Source organism: Oryzias melastigma, linkage group LG6 (assembly GCF_002922805.2).
Source record: "Oryzias melastigma strain HK-1 linkage group LG6, ASM292280v2, whole genome shotgun sequence".
NCBI lineage: Eukaryota > Metazoa > Chordata > Actinopteri > Beloniformes > Adrianichthyidae > Oryzias > Oryzias melastigma.
This window is the reverse complement of record NC_050517.1, coordinates 785,334-801,560: the sequence shown is the minus strand read 5'-3', so window position 1 is coordinate 801,560 and position 16,227 is coordinate 785,334. Positions and strand designations below refer to the sequence as shown.

Here is a 16,227-nt window from a genome sequence, read left to right as displayed (position 1 = left end):
GAGGAGGATGCAGAGGAGAGGACTAGATGGAGAAGGAATCTGGTTGACTGATCCAACGGCATCCTCCACACAACCAGTGTTGTGATGTTTTGTTGTTTTAAATGTTTTAAGTGAAAACTATGCCAAAGACTTAGGTAGTAAATATTTAAGGAAAGGTGACAATGGTTGCTAGGTAACAGCAGGGAAGGCAGGAGACGACATTAAGGTCACATGGAAACGCATGGATGCAAACGGCCGTGTTTGACAACAGAGTTGAGCTGCATGTGTGTGTGAGTGCTCCAAACCTCCATCTGTCACATTTCAGGTCTTAAATCATAATAGTTAGAGGACTGCAGGTTAACTGGTTTGTGATCCAACACTCAGCTGGTTCACCTGCATCACTGCCGGACATCTGCTGCCCTCACAGCTGATCCGTGTGTGTGAGGAGCTGTGGAGGGAGGGGGTGTCTGTCAGCCAGTTTTTAGAGGGGCTATGAGCCTTGACAGAAACACCGCTGGCACAAACTGAAGGAACACGTCGGATGTCTGTTTATTGTGTCAGCGTGGCTTTTGTCATGTCCACCTGTCTGTGCAGCGTAGCACCCAAACACATGACTGACATACGAGGCCGGAACGCTGTTGCTAATGGCAACCATAGCAGATATCACTGCGATGCGAGAAGAGGCAAGACAGGGTGTCTGCAAGCATCCGTCCTTTTTTCTATATAACATCCAAACCATTGGATGGGGGGGCTGTCACTGATCTGAATAATGGAGTCAAAGTCCATCAACATCCATGAAGACACACAGGAGGTGGTGCAGAACTGCAGCACTGACAGGGTGATGTGTGTCTGTGTGTGTGAGAGGTTTTATTTCTTAGCATTTGTTTTGATGTCTGACTTTGAGATACGCCCCCCTCCATGTTCTTCACTTACCTTATCACGCCATCTCACTCATGATACTCAGATAACCGGAGTTACAAAAGTAACGTAAGGTTTGCAGTAAGTGCTAACCTTGACTAGTCTCACAGATGAATGAGAAAGACTTAAAATTTAAAAAAAAATTAAGTAGATTAGCAACAAACAGTTAAATGTATTCATAGGATATGTTTTAATCTTAACTTAAAAAAATTGAGTTTAACTCATATTTCAGCAACATTTTAACATTTTTAATTTTAAATTAGAGTTTAGCTTCTATTTTAGCAACAGGCTAACTTTTTTGACTAATTTAGTGAGGAATTTTAGGCTGTTTGGAGTTTAGATAGTATTTAAACAACAAGCTAGCTTTTTGCTAATTTGGAATTTACTTAGGTTTTGGGGGCTAATTTGGGGTTTGGCTCATATTTAAACGACACTAAATATTTTTTTTGCAAAACTGGCAGTCAGAGATTTTTAAGCACCTTTACTATAATTTTTTAAGAAATTTAGATCAACTGTAGCAGTCTTCCATAGTTATTTAATTAAATTTCCAATCTTTTAGCAAATTTGACATTTTAGAAATAGCTTTTACATTTTCAGCAAATTCCTTCAGTATTCCTTAAAGTATTGCATCACCAATTTCAGCAAAAAGCTTCAGCATCTTCAGTGACTGGTTTAAGCAAAAATTATTCACACTAGCAGTTTTGCAGATAATGCAACTTTTCTAACTATTTCTATTTTTGTTATTATTATCATTTTCAGACACATTAAACTGTGGAATTTAGCTTTTGTACTGCCATTTTGGGGAGATCACATCCAAACCAGGCTGAAGGTGCAGCACGTGCGTGTGGACATGCGCAGACGGAATGACACTTTGATGAAGGGAGCATTTTCAGTGATCATCATCTCACTTCACAGTTGAAAGTTTCGATCCTTTCACGCACAAATCACGCACTCAATGCCGCAAGCGCGTGCGCCGCAGCAGCTGCTGACGGGACCCGCGCGCGCGCGGCCTTGTCGCACGCGCCCCTCTTCCGCAGCCTCCTGTCACATCCCGGTTCACGGAGACCGGGATGTGAACCGGAGAAGCGGCGCCGCGCTGCAGCGGGTGGCCGCAGGTGTACTCACAGAGACAGACATGGTTCCGGGCCTCCGCGGGATCGAACGCAGGTGTCGCTCTCGCCCGTCCGGCTGTCAGTCCTCCCCGGCCCGCTCCATCATGCTCCGCGGCGGGAGGCAGCGCTCGAGCCTCGCTGGATCCGTGCGCAGCGGCGGCGGACGTTTGCGGCAGAGCGACCGTGCGACTGACCGTAGAGCCGGTTCAGCTGCCGGTGGCGCCCTGGACGTTTCTGCTGGAGTCTGAATATTCAAACGGCGACAAGAAGCCGGTAATGAGGGATAAATCCGCTTCAGAGGGGCTCTGTTGCGTTTGCGGACGCTGGGAAAGCGCTGCGTCTGCGGCCGTCCTCCTCTGGGATGGTCCACATCTGCCTTAAAGGGGCCGTGAGACCTCAGCACTGTGTGCTCCCCCTTCGGTGTGTTGGGAAAACCTTTACAGATACAGCAGTTATCCAGAAAACTCGACGCACTTTTTAGAAACGTGTCTTACAGCTCACCGCCTTCAAAGGTCCAAGGAAACGTAGAGGATTCTTTAGAGTTCCCGAGGAGACTAAAGACTAAAGAGAAATTAGCGTAACCAGTGAAAATATGAAAATGAACTTTCTTTTTAGACTAAATTTAGTTCACCAGAAGAGTAAACATGATAAAAAAAGAGGTCTGTGTTTAACTTTCTGCCTCCTAGCTGAAGGACATGGACTGCATATCTGCTACCCTCCATCCTCCTTCAGGTCCTATTCATAAGTGTTTTTTTTTATTGGACCTTGAGGGATTGACAATGAATTTAACCTCACATTATCGAGCAGGTTGTCCGTTCTGACCTCTGCCCCGAGGGGCCGGTGGGGGTGGGCTGAGTGGGATTTGAACTTATTTCTGATGACTCTGGATGCTGAGTAGGACCTCAGGCCAACAGCTCAAAAGTTAATTTCTAACAAACTCTTGCCGCTCTGCAGAAATTACGACAATGGGATTATCATAATTAAAAAAATAATAAAAACTTAAAAAGATCACTGCAGGACTTCAAATGATTTCAGCCACTAGATAGTTTTGGTCTACTAGCCAATATCTGCTTTGTGCCCCCAGGTCACCATGGAAACACCTCGGTCAGTGACGGTGCGTTTTCTGTTGCCTGACCTCAGTTATGGAATAATATTCCTGCAAAGCTGCGAGCAATATTAGACGAAAATAGCTTTGAACATCCACTAAAAATGTACCCTTTTGGAATATTTTTAAGGACTCTGTAGCTGCTGGCCTTTTATTTTCTTTTGATTATTTTATTGTATTCCAATTTATGTTTTTCTTTGTCATTTTGGCTGCTGTTTTGTATCGTAAAGCACTTTGGCACCCTGTTATATAAATAAAGCTTCATTCATTCAACGTGGCGTCGTCTATATTGTGAAAAAATGGCGACTGAATTGACTTCATATGGTTGGAACCAGAAGTAAACGATGTCCTTTGGGTGACATCACACACCCATGGTCCAGTTCTCAGATAGTGTCAATGGTCATATAGACCATTTGGGTGTCAGGGCCTGCTGAGCTCGTTGCTGTGGGGGGAGCACTGTAGGCTACTCTGATGGCACTGAACATTTCAGAGTGGCCTTTTATTGTGGACAGTCTAAGGCACACCTGTGCAATAATCATGTTGTCTAATCAGCATCTTGATACGGAACATCTGTGGAATAATCATGCAGTCTCATTAGCATCTTGATGTGGCTCACATGTGCAATAATTACTGTATATAATCAGGGTTAGGGTTAGGGTTAGGGTTACTAACCAGCATCTTGTCATGGCACACCTGTGCAATAATCACAGTGTCTAATCCGCATATTGATATGGAACACCTGCGCAATAATCACGGTGTCTAATCCGCATATTGATATGGCACACCTGTGCAATAATCATGCTGTCTCATCAGCATCTTGATATGGCACACCTGTGCAATAATCATGCAGTCTAATCCACATATTGATATGGCACACCTGAGCAATAATCATGCAGTCTAATCAGCATCTTGATATGGAACATCTGTGCAATAATCATGCAGTCTAATCAGCATCTTGATATGGCACACCTGTGCAATAATCATGCAGTCTCATCAGCATCTTGATATGGAACATCTGTGCAATAAGCATGCAGTCTAATCCGCATATTGATATGGCACACCTGTGCAATAATCATGTTGTCTAATCAGCATCTTGATATGGAACATCTGTGCAATAATCATGCAGTCTCATTAGCATCTTGATGTGGCTCACATGAGCAATAATCACTGTATATAATCAGCATCTTGACACGGCACACCTGTGCAATAATCACAGTGTCTAATCAGCATCTTGACATGGCACACCTGTAAAATAATCATGCCATCTAATCCGCATATTGATATGGAACACCTGCGCAATAATCACGGTGTCTAATCAGCATCTTGACATGGCACACCTGTGCAATAATCATGCAGTCTAATCCGCATATTGACATGGCACACCTGTGCAATTATCATGCAGTCTAATCCGCATATTGATATGGCACACCTGTGCAATAATCATGATGTCTCATCAGCATCTTGATATGGCACACCTGTGCAATAATCATGCAGTCTAATCCGCATATTGATATGGCACACCTGTGCAATAATCATGTTGTCTAATCAGCATCTTGATATGGAACATCTGTGCAATAATCATGCACTCTCATAAGCATCTTGATGTGGCTAACATGTGCAATAATCACTGTATATAATCAGCATCTTGACGTGGCACACCTGTGCAATAATCACAGTGTCTAATCAGCATATTGATATGGAACACCTGCGCAATAATCACTGTGTCTAATCAGGATCTTGACATGGCACACCTGTGCAATAATCACGCAGTCTAATCCTCATATTGATATGGCACACCTGTGCAATAATCATGCTGTCTCATCAGCATCTTGATATGGCACACCTGTGCAATAATCATGCAGTCTAACCAGCATCTTGATATGGGAAATCTGTGGAATAACCATTCAATGTAATCAGCATCTCTATGGGACACCTGTGAGGTGGGATGAATTATCTCAGCAAAGGAGATTTATTTTGAATCTATTATTTATGTATGAACAAATTTGACAGAATGGTTATTTTACATTTGTAGAAAATGTTTTGGATCTTTGAGTTCATCTTATGACAAATGGGAGCAAAACAAGTGTTACCTTTTTATATTGTCCAGTGTAAATAATTCAGATATTTATTTCCTTAAGTAGTGTCTCAATCCACTCATTTGCAGTCACAAACTGAAGATAGTTTAAGGGAAAAAATGTCTTTAAACTAAGAGAAACTTAAAAACCAGGAATGCATTAGAATAGGTATTTATTTCTTTTGGATTCATCTTCGTGTTTTTCTTCAAATGTGGTCAAATCCTAAGAAATGAACCAGCCATTGGAACCAGATGCCCCAGTAAAAGTAGGTGGAGCCTGTTGGCCCCCACAACCAACATTAACATTTGATGCACAGATTTCATGTATTCCACTTGTTTTTGCCAATCAGGAGTGTGGAATTCCAACAAGCTCACTCCTGATTGGCAAGAGTTGTTACCACAGAAACCTTGATTTCAGACACAGGTTATCTCCGAATTCCCACCCTAATCCCTAATTACTAAAAAACTATATAGTGCCGTAATTTTAAAAGCAATTTGGACACAATGCTCACTACTTTACTTTTGTTTAGCTAAATGCCGTATATGTCACCAATTTTACAAAGTGAAAATCTGATCAATTAAAAACATTTCACAAAGTCAATTTGTGACTCCACTGTGTTCTGATGGTAAAAATGTAGATAGTTTGTCAAAAAAATGACATTTAAACACGTTCTTTTTTTCACTAAAATGGTTCTACCGCAATGCATTGTCGACTGTATTGACTACATTTGATTGGAGCCAGAAGTAAGGCCTTTTCTAAAAGTGACATCACACTTACACAGTCCAGTTTTCACATACAGTCAATGCATTAAACCCAAACTGTGAAATGTGGCGCCCTCTGTAGTCTGACTGCCGCATCGCCTGGTTTGTTCTTTAGAGCCACTCTGACCCATTTTATACAAAAATTCTATTAGTGTGAAAAGTGAAGAACAGGAGTCTGCATTCAGAGAACATTCAAAGCCTCTGAACACAACAGAGTCCGATCTTCATCGAATGTCCTCAGGAAAAACAAAGTGTGTTTCTGTATCAAAGAGCAGACTGAACATGTCAAAACAATATTTAATATTTACATGAAAACAAGAAGACTGTTGCAGTAAAACCAAGAGGACTCCAGGTCTTCCTTCTGCCTCCATCAGCAGCCAAACTCATGAAACTGTTCAAGTTTGGAACTGCTCGGGTTGTGATTTAAGGGGTGGGGGTTCAGGTCACATGACCACATCAGAGCTGTGAAAACAGAAGACTGCTCAAACACATCAAGAAAAATGATTTGACTAAAAGACTTTAGCCACGAGTCCAGGTGATCAGAGCCACGAGTCCAGGTGATCAGAACCACGAGTCCAGGTGAGCAGAACTATGATCCAGGTGAGTGGAACCATGAGTCCAGGTAATCAGAACCTCGAGTCCAGGTGATCAGAGCCACTAGTCCAGGTGAGCAGAACTACGAGTCTAGGTGAGCAGAACCACGAGTCCAGGTGATCAGAGCCACTAGTCTAGGTGAGCAGAACTACGAGTCTAGGTGAGCAGAGCCACTAGTCCAGGTGAGCAGAACTACGAGTCCAGGTGATCAGAACCACGAGTCCAGGTGAGCAGAACTATGATCCAGGTGAGTGGAACCATGAGTCCAGGTAATCAGAACCTCGAGTCCATGTGATCAGAGCCACTAGTCCAGGTGAGCAGAACTACGAGTCTAGGTGAGCAGAACCACGAGTCCAGGTGATCAGAACCATGAGTCTAGGTGAGCAGAGCCACTAGTCCAGGTGAGCAGAACTACGAGTCCAGGTGATCAGAACCATGAGTCCAGGTGAGCAGAGCCATCCCAATGATCCACACAAAACTGTTCTGTGTGAATGTCCTCTCAGGACAGACGATCCTGAAACAGCGCCGCTGCTCAGAGTTTTCTTCGATAGAATCCGGGTAGACGGACAAATGTGTGTGGTTCAGGTGTGAGTCGGTGCACAAACTCTTCTGAACATAAACACATTTTAGAATGCAGCTTTCAAAATGTGAAAATCCAGAATCTGGGAGACACCTTTATGACAGTGTAGATCAGGCCGTGCAGGAAAAAAACTGCCCCCTCAGAGGGAACTGTTAAAGACGGACATCAACCCAGTGCCCAATGAGGGGGCGGAGACTCAGAAGCATCTGGACAAAGATCCTCAGTGAAGATAAGCAGCAGATCTGAAACTCTCACTGGTTCTCACACCAGAGCTGCAACAACCCCTCCCTACACCGCCACAACCATCCCACAGTCACCCTGTCATTACAGGGGGGGCAGTGTACAAGAGGCCCCAACATCTGGGTCTGTATGTGTTTCTTGTTTTTCTGTTTGTTTCTTTGTGTGTGTCGGTTGGTGTGTGGGGGTGTGTGTGTGTGCGTGTTTCTGTGTGTGAGTGTATCATGGCTTCATGTTGCTCAGTCTCACAGCTTTCTCCAGCTCAAACTGGCGATGGTCAACACGCTCCAAGAAGTTTTTCCGCTCCACAAACCTGAACAGACAAAGAGAACGTCAGACCTCGTCACAACAAGGTAGTGAAGCAGCTCCGTACCCCTCCCTGCATTTCTAATCAAACCTCAGTTCTAAAGCATATTTCTTCACATGTTCAGTCATTTAGCAGCACACGTCTGCTGTTCGCTCAGGTGTGAACCTTCAGCGTGGAGTGTGGAGGATCATCTGAATTTCTTACCCCTCCTTCCCTCGGTTGTGGATAGCCAGCTCCTCTGTGATTCCCTCCTCCGACTTGAAAGCATCCCAGTCCATCTTGGACTTCTCCAGCGTGCTCATTTTTGGTTTCTTTCCTCCAATGCGACTCAGGATGCTGGACATGCCTGGTGGCCGTTTGGTGCTGTAGGGGGAGGGGTCAAAGTTAGAGTTCTAGTTGGAGCCATGCTAACACCAGATGCTGCAGCAGGTCTGACTGTCTAAATAGTCTTCAATCACTTGAGATGACTTTGTAAGTTCTACAGCCTTCCTCAGACAAAGTCAGGGTTGGAAGAAGCAGCGAGCTCCTGATCTTCAACCAAAAACTTATGAGGAAGTTCAACTAAACACAAGGGCTGGGTTAATAAAACTGATTAATCGATCTGAATTGATCTAAGCTTAATAGATCAATAATTGATCCATAAAAGTAAAGATTAATCTAACGCATTTGAAGTTAAAATCCGCTAGCTTGATGCTAACGTATAATGTAATATCTCATAGGATGGCTAATGCTAACGTATAATGTAATATCTCATAGGATGGCTAATGCTAACGCTGGTCGACCTGAACATACATTACTGACTAAATAAACATCTTTATAAACTCACAGGCAGGAATTTTTCAAACTCTTTTGATGAAACATTAAGTAACCATTTGTGATCTAAAACACAGTTTTTTGCTCATACTTTCTTCTTCTTCTGAAATAAGGTGTAATGCTACAGTGTGATCACCACCTAGTGGCCAAACTGAAACGTCCTCCAAGAGAAGCAGAACAATTGTTGGAGTTTCTCTGTTTGAGAATCCACGTAGACATATATAGATTACAAGTTTATTTCTCTGCAAATGTGTCTCAATGTGTAAATTCAAAATTGAATCGAATGATTCAGGAAAAAAAAAAATCATAATTGAATCAATCCAGGTTCTGGTGGATTAAATTGAATAACCACACATAAATTAAAAGCACTCATTAAGAGTGATATAATGAATAAATATGAAGAAACTAATAAAATACTTCGATTTATATACAGTATATTTAGTTGTGTGCTAGTGTATGTAATTGTACAAAATATTTATTTTGCTGTTCTTTTCAACAATTTGATTTTGTTTGTGTTCGTATTATTCTGTATGGATAAAGGATATTTGTATATTTAATTTGGGCTGAATAAGAACAAGCGGGCTTGGACTTGATAAACTTTTAGCTTCATCCAAAGGCCTCTTTTGAACTCTGAACATTTCGTTACATCTGAGATTGTCTGTGAGATAATCTGCATTGTTTATATTTATTTTATTCTTGTAAAAAATGAATTGATTCTTGAAATAATCAGTGATACCCAGCCCTTCTAAACACCTGCAGAGACCTTCACTGAGTCGCTTCAGAGCCAATCGCCTTCATTAGCTCTCAGCAAGACCACTCCCCCATCTGAGTACCCTCCATTGAGGAGATCCAACAGCTGAGTGAAGTTTGCTTAAACCAGAGCAGTTTAGTGTGTCTGCAGCTGCAAGGACACAGCAAGGAGATGGAGTCTTTGCACAAGCACAGACTCAACAGGAGCTGCAGACCTGCTGCATGTCCTCCTAGTTCAGTGTTTTATCAGACTGGAACAACACACGGGCCTCCTTTAAAAATGGACAACTTCTTTTGTTTCTCATTTTACTAAAAAACACGTCAAAACTCTTAGAGCTGATCAGATTCCAGCTTTGTTGTCGTGGTAACACAACAGCAGTCTGCAGCAGACACCAACTTCAGCATCTTTGCAGATGCATGAGGGCTCCTTCCTGTGGAGCGGTCCGCTCTGAGCGCAAACTGATGGGGGGATGTGAAGGAAATGGGTTTGGACACACTGGACTTCCTGTCTGCTGTGAAATGACTTCCTGCTTGCAGCTCCGTCTCTGAGAAGGAAGATGTGCAGAATCCCACATTGCGGATTGTTGCTATAGAAGCCGAAGAAACTAAAGCCCTCGGGTCGGATTGTTTGTAAAGAACTAAAAAACACTTAAAACTTGTGTATTAACTTGCTTTGGTGTTTCTGGTGTTTTTGAGCTGCTTATTGTTGCATTGATAAGTCAACTAAATCAGGAGCAGCAGGGGGCGCCTTCTGGAGACACAGCCGTAAAGTTGGGAGCAGGAAAACATGTCATCAAATATGAGTAAAAGAGTGAAAATATCTGGAATGAATATATGTCTACAGTTTTACACTAAACCTTCCTAAAACTCATCAGACTGTAGTCAGATCCTCACAGCTACACGAATGTTCAACATACTATCAATAACAAACAATATGATAGTAATTGCCTTTAAAATATAAAGTGTGTTTATTCAGTTTGGGTCATTTTATAAAATATTTCAACTTTTAAATGGATCTCTAAAGGATATTAGAGAAAAAACAGACTCACACATGCTGCATTTGAGGGAGTTTCACCTCAGCACAACTCTACAGTGATCATATGATCACAGGACCAGCGTTTTCATTCTATTCAGCTCTAAGCTTGGATCACGTTCCAGCAGGAACAAAGCATAGCTGAGGGGACAAGTCCCAATTCAGCAAACAAGAAACAAATGAAGCGCAACACTGTTTATTTTCTGGAGGAACAGAAAATGACCCAATCCCATGATTCTCAGGGGTCATCGTTTTAAATCCATCATTTAAGATTTACTAGAAAAGGTCATCAGCTGTTTGACTTTCAGAGCTGCACGACTTCATTTGTTCCTGCAAACATCCCGGATTGATCCTGAAATGGAAGTCAAAGTAAAACCAAAGATCTGCGTGAATGAAACATCTTTTTAACTTCATATGAGAACATTGACTGACAAACATCTGAAAAGCTACGTCCACACCAGCTATCACAACGCGCGTCTAAGCGACCACCTCTAATGAAAAGCTCACGTAAATGCACGGTTCAAGCTTCCACATTCAAAGATTTTATGACCGTTTTTAGGCTCTACGCACAAAATGCTCAGCTATGATGGAAGCTTCTGGTCCAACAAGAAAAGTATACAAACGTAGTTAACATAAATAAAGTTTAGCCTCAAATGCAAAAGGGGTTTATACAAATATACACCTCATGTGTCTGAAGATTCATAAGCTGCTATTGTCCAACACAAGAGGCCTTCAGCTCCTATGTGTTCCAGGACAAGCTTAAAAAAAAAAAATAATAATAATCCACTAATCAACTATTAAAATAGTCGTTAAGTTGCTACTTTATGTTCTATGGAGTCAGAGTGTCGTAAAGTTGAACAAAGTTGTGAGCGTTCAGCACCAAAAGATGTACTTTTTTGTATTCAAGTCAGTGAGACCAAAACTTTATCTTTAGTGAAAAATAGTTCCTTGTTTCAGATGTTTTCAGATGACCTCATTAGAGAGATGAACAATATACTTTCCATCAAACTCATTTTGCCAGGTGACCTTTGACCCGATACACCTGTCAAAACGTGTTTGATGGATGTGTAGGGTCAAAGTTCACCTGTCAAAACGAGTTTGATGGATGTGTAGGGTCAAAGTTCACCTGTCAAAACGAGTTTGATGGATGTGTAGGGTCAAAGGTCACCTGTCAAAACGGGTTTGTTGGATGTGTAGGGTCAAAGGTCACCTGTCAAAACGAGTTTGATGGATGTGTAGGGTCAAAGGTCACCTGTCAAAACGAGTTTGATGGATGCGTAGGGTCGAAGGTCACCAGTCAAAACAAGTTTGATGGATGTGTAGGGAAAGTGTATTCCTATCTCTCATTTGATATAGTCTTTTTTTTAATCCCAGAAACTAATGAAGGAGAGGCTGCATGATTCATTGAAAGTTAAATAAACTATTGTCCTAACTGACTTTATTTCTTAGATAGTTTAAAGCTAATGATGGTTAAGATGTGTGCTTACATCCACTTTGCAAATGATCCGATTAGTCGACTAATTGGGTTATGCTCAAAATGGATGTAAAACACAAATCTTAACCATAATTAGTTTTAAACTAACTAAATACTAGACATATAGCATTACCTGCGATAATGCTAGTGTGAATGCGGTAAGCTGAATTTGGCCACGGAAGATGCTGAAATTGATAGCTAAAAATGCTGAAGCTAATAGCTGAAAACCCTGAAGCTGACACACAGCTAAATAATAATTAAATGACAAATTAGCCTAAAAAAACTGAAAAAAGCCTGTTAAAAAATCTGCCAAAATAGCTAGTATGTAGTTGAAATATTACCTTAACTCCAAATTAGACAAAATAATCTTAGTAAATGCCAAAATAGTCCAAAAAGATAGCATTGTACCATTATAACTTTCAGCTTTACAACACTCTGACTCTATATAATAAAAAGTAAGAATTAATCGACTATTAAATTAGTAATTTACTATCTTAATAGTCGATAAGTCAACTGTCTAAAAGGTGAGAATTCCAAAAGACTGCAGGTTTTTATGTTTACCTGGCTCCAGGAGAAGGGGAATCGCTAACTGGGGGCTTGTCCGGGTTTTCAGCATCGTCCTGCTCAGCTTTCTGGCTCTTCAGGTAAGTCCTGGCTTCCCTGGAGTCTGCTGACACTTCTTTGCTCACCCTGACGGAGACAGAAACCAACAGATCCAGAGTTTCTGCAGCAGGTAGCATCACCCATGATGATACACACAAACTCTGCTGCTTCACCCAGAGGGCATCACTGCGTGAGCAGCACCATCTAGTGGTCAGAGACAGACATGTCAGGAGAGGACATGTTCAGCAGAGACGGTCGGAAACGCACCGGACTTCTTCTCCAGCGAAGTCGAACACTTTAGTGATGACGACTTTATCGGACTGGGATGTTTTAGTTTCTGCAGTGGAAGCTGGAGGCTGCAGGTCTGAAGACGAGGTCTGAGAACAGAAAACAACCGTTGATTTAGTCATAAATGACCTCAATCAAAGAATGCGCCCTACATTGAAAACATAACAAAACTACAACAACAAGAAGGTTAAAACAATTTCAGATAAAAAAGTATAAATAAACAACATAAAAACACTAGATAAAAGCAAAGCTAAACAATAAAACATTTCATCAGGTATTATCTCACTTATACTGTGGTCACTTACAAAAGAGATAGATATTCAATCAGTTTTTAGTACTTTATTCTTGCTATTTGCAAAAACAAAAATTATAGCGATTCATTTTTTCCAAGTTTGCGATTAATTAGTTAATTTTTTTTAATAGATTCCCAGCCCTAAAAGAAAGCATGGATTACTCAAAATGACGATTCTGTAAAAACAGTTTCACCAACTGCCTCAGATCAAAGACGCTGGATTTGACCACTGAGCTCATCTGACTGTCAAATCTAAACTAGCTCAGAAAACCAACCCTGTCCACTCATTGACTGGAAAACTTTTTACACATTCATCACTCTAGAAACACCGTTCGTATTAGGCAGTACACTGATGATGAAGTAGATCACATGATGTAGAAAAAAAAGAAAACTGCTGGTCCGTCCCTCATGAGCAGAAATACCTCCGGTTTTCCGGAGGGACACTCTCCTGTGGGGGCTTTGGGCCGGGTTCCGACATCGGACAAGAAACTGGCCCAAAGATCATCGGATTTCTTCTTCTGCGTGGCCTCATCTTCATCACCTCCTCGTGGTCGATCAGCCCCTTCTCTGCCTTCATCCTCGGACTTCCTACGCTTCCTGTTTGGAGAGACCAAAACTCTTCTTTAATTTCCATGACCTTTGACATGGCAGGCAAAAACAGCAGAAAGAAAGATGTTCCTAAAACAACAGTTGATGTTTGGAACCAGTAGTTACACCCCTGACGCAGTTATGAAAGATCAGATATGAAGACAAAAAAATAGATGTTTTAAGATACTTTTTGAGACTTTAGTCTGGAGTACACACAGCGAGGAGTTAGCGTGAACCTCAGAGCTAATCCTCAACCCAGTGATGACAATAAAACTTTTAAAAACAAGGAGCAAAGAAGGAAATCCAAATCTGTTTCTCCCTTCTCACCTCATAGGAGCATCCTTCCTCTTCTTCTTCTTCTTTCCAGGATGAGGAACGCTGTCATCTTCATGAAGAGGGTCCTCCTTCTCACACTCGTTCATGTCGTCCTCACTGAGGTTATCATCTGCAACAGGCAGCAGGAGCCAGTGTCAGGATGGAGACATGGAGGGTTCTTCAAACCCCTCCGTCCAGCTGCTTTTCCTTGGTGACACTTCATCAAGCAGCTTCAACCCCAACGGCTCCCCCAGTGGAGGGAATGTTCCTCTCCATTGAGGCTCCTCGGCCAAACATAAAATGAATCATGGAGACTGCTGACCCAGTCATGTCGACCGTCAGAGTCAGCAGGTTTCTGCTAATGGCTGCCTAACAAAAACTACCTAAAATAAACAAACAAACAAAGCCCACAAACTAAGACTACCAGGGTCAAACCCCAAACTAAAATAACAAAACACAGCAGTGTAAGACTGCTGAGGACAAAGAGAGAGGGGGGTAAATAAATAAATAAACAAAAGAAAAATAAAATAGCATTTTTAAAATTAAGGTTTACTTAAGTAGCATTTATTATATTTAGATTAAATGTATAAATTGATGTCTGAGGTTCACATAGATGATAAACTATGTAGGTTTTTACATCCTGTTGACCTGAAGACGTCTTGTTTACTCAACTCTACCTCCAGAATGAACAGATTTTATATGCAAAGAAAAACTTTGGTAAAAGTTTGATCTATTATGAGTTAAAAGCAAATATTATCTTATGCTGAACAACATTGGTTACTAGCTGCACTGACATGATCCTGTTTGGCAGAGATCATCTTTTATTTTGAAAATAAGTTTTAAAAAGTTATTTTTGCTTTTGTTTGTGCCAAAAGAAAACATAATTTATATTTTAAAAAAGTTAATGAATGAAAATCCAAATTTCTTAAAGGCTAAAGTAAGACTATACGGCTCTTTCAAGGTTTTGATCAGTAGAAAAGGAGCCCAAATGAGTCTTTTAACAATAAAGGTCCCGACCCCATGAACCTCGGCGTTCTGTACTTGGGCTGATCTGAAGGTCACGTGAATTTTGGAGCTCTGAAGACTGTGCAGAAAGTCGGTGACCTCTTTGCACTTCAGCATCCACTGATCCCTCTCCATCAGTTTACCACTTGGTGGCTGAGTTGTTGTTGTTCCCAAACTCTTCCCTGTTGTTGTGATACAGCTGACTGTGGAATATTTAGGGAATATTCCATCCTGTAACAGTTCCACTCCTGAACTCCTGAGAGTGGGACATTCTTTACAAATGTTTGTAAAAACAGTCAGATCATTTGGACAGGTGAACCAGTACTTTGTCAACACCACACAGCAAGGCCCGGATCCCCTTTTATAGCATTTACCTGAAAATATTGTAAATCTGTTTAATTTTAGTCACTGGGATCCATCAGGGAGTCAGCCCCTTTGTATTTGGAAATTCATTTTTGTGTATTCTTCTATTTTAGCAATTGTGGCGGGAAATTTCCTTGTGGAACAATGAATTTCAGTGTCAAATCCGGAAAAAACGTATGATATGCTCCACAACATTCACCAAATACAGCAGAGGCGAGCTCACCTGACGGGACGTAGTCCTCATCCTCGTGGGACTGGTACCCGTCCGAGTCGTAGTCGGAGTAGCTCATGGTTGGGAGGAAGCGTTAGAAGGTCAACTCCTGCTCACTGCCGCCGCCTCTGCCGCACGGTGGCGCTCTTCTTCTCCCACCTTATAAATGTTTGCTTCGGGTTCAAACACTCTGACCGGATCAGAACCTTTGGCTCGGAACCTCGAAGGCGCAGGTGATGTTTGTCTGTTTCATCCACAGCGGAACTTCCGGTCCTCTACTTCCTCTCTGGAGCTAAACAGCAGCTCAGCGTCACAGCTTGATCACACCGCCCCCTGCCGGCGGAATATGGAACATATCTTTGGGCCGCAGTTCAAGCCTCAGAGACAGTCAGATAATTCCGTTTTTGGACTCAAACTTGGTAAGGAAATATTTAAAAATCAAAGAACGAGGAACCAACGAACAACCTGGATCAATTCAGGCTTTATTTAAACCGCACTGGGAAACTAAAACTCATTTTCCAACAGTTTTAGGATGAATAGAATGAGATCACAAGAGAACTTTGTCTATTGTCTGCTGACAACCTAAATCAGGTGTGTTCAGCTAATCAGGATGTGGAATTACTTGAGTCAGCTAATCAGCAGCAAGCTGGTCAGGGAGAGCTAGAAAACAGGCAGGGTTGAGGCTCTTGAGGACCAGGGTTGGCCACCCCTGCATAGGGTTTTTGCAGACCTCTGTTCTGTACTGTCAATGGCTCAGATTCAGTCCTTCAGCTGATCGCCATTATCTAATGCTGCTTAGTTGAGTTGTATCCAAGTAAATGCCA

At 41.8% G+C, this 16,227-nt stretch overlaps 1 protein-coding gene across 1 annotated transcript; it reads right to left on the bottom strand.

Moving 5' to 3' along the window:
- Window positions 1-5,344: 5,344 nt before the first annotated feature.
- cfdp1 (craniofacial development protein 1) lies at window positions 5,345-15,954 on the bottom strand. Its single transcript, XM_024281067.2, has 7 exons — window positions 15,416-15,954; window positions 13,837-13,954; window positions 13,344-13,518; window positions 12,609-12,718; window positions 12,300-12,428; window positions 7,873-8,031; window positions 5,345-7,674 (listed from the first exon to the last, which is right to left on the bottom strand). The coding sequence occupies exons 1-7, from the start codon at window positions 15,480-15,482 to the stop codon at window positions 7,584-7,586; spliced, it is 849 nt and encodes a 282-aa protein (XP_024136835.1). The 5' UTR covers window positions 15,483-15,954; the 3' UTR covers window positions 5,345-7,583.
- Between the last annotated feature and the right edge of the window lie 273 nt (window positions 15,955-16,227).

Coding starts and splice junctions, on each gene's coding strand:
- cfdp1 (XM_024281067.2), bottom strand. CDS start 15,482: ATGAGCTACTCCGACTACGACTCGGACGGGTACCAGTCCCACGAGGAT. Junction 12,719..13,343: donor GTCCCTCCGGAAAACCGGAG/GTATTTCTGCTC, acceptor TTCTGTTCTCAG/ACCTCGTCTTCAGACCTGCA. Junction 7,675..7,872: donor CACAACCGAGGGAAGGAGGG/GTAAGAAATTCA, acceptor TTGTCTGTTCAG/GTTTGTGGAGCGGAAAAACT.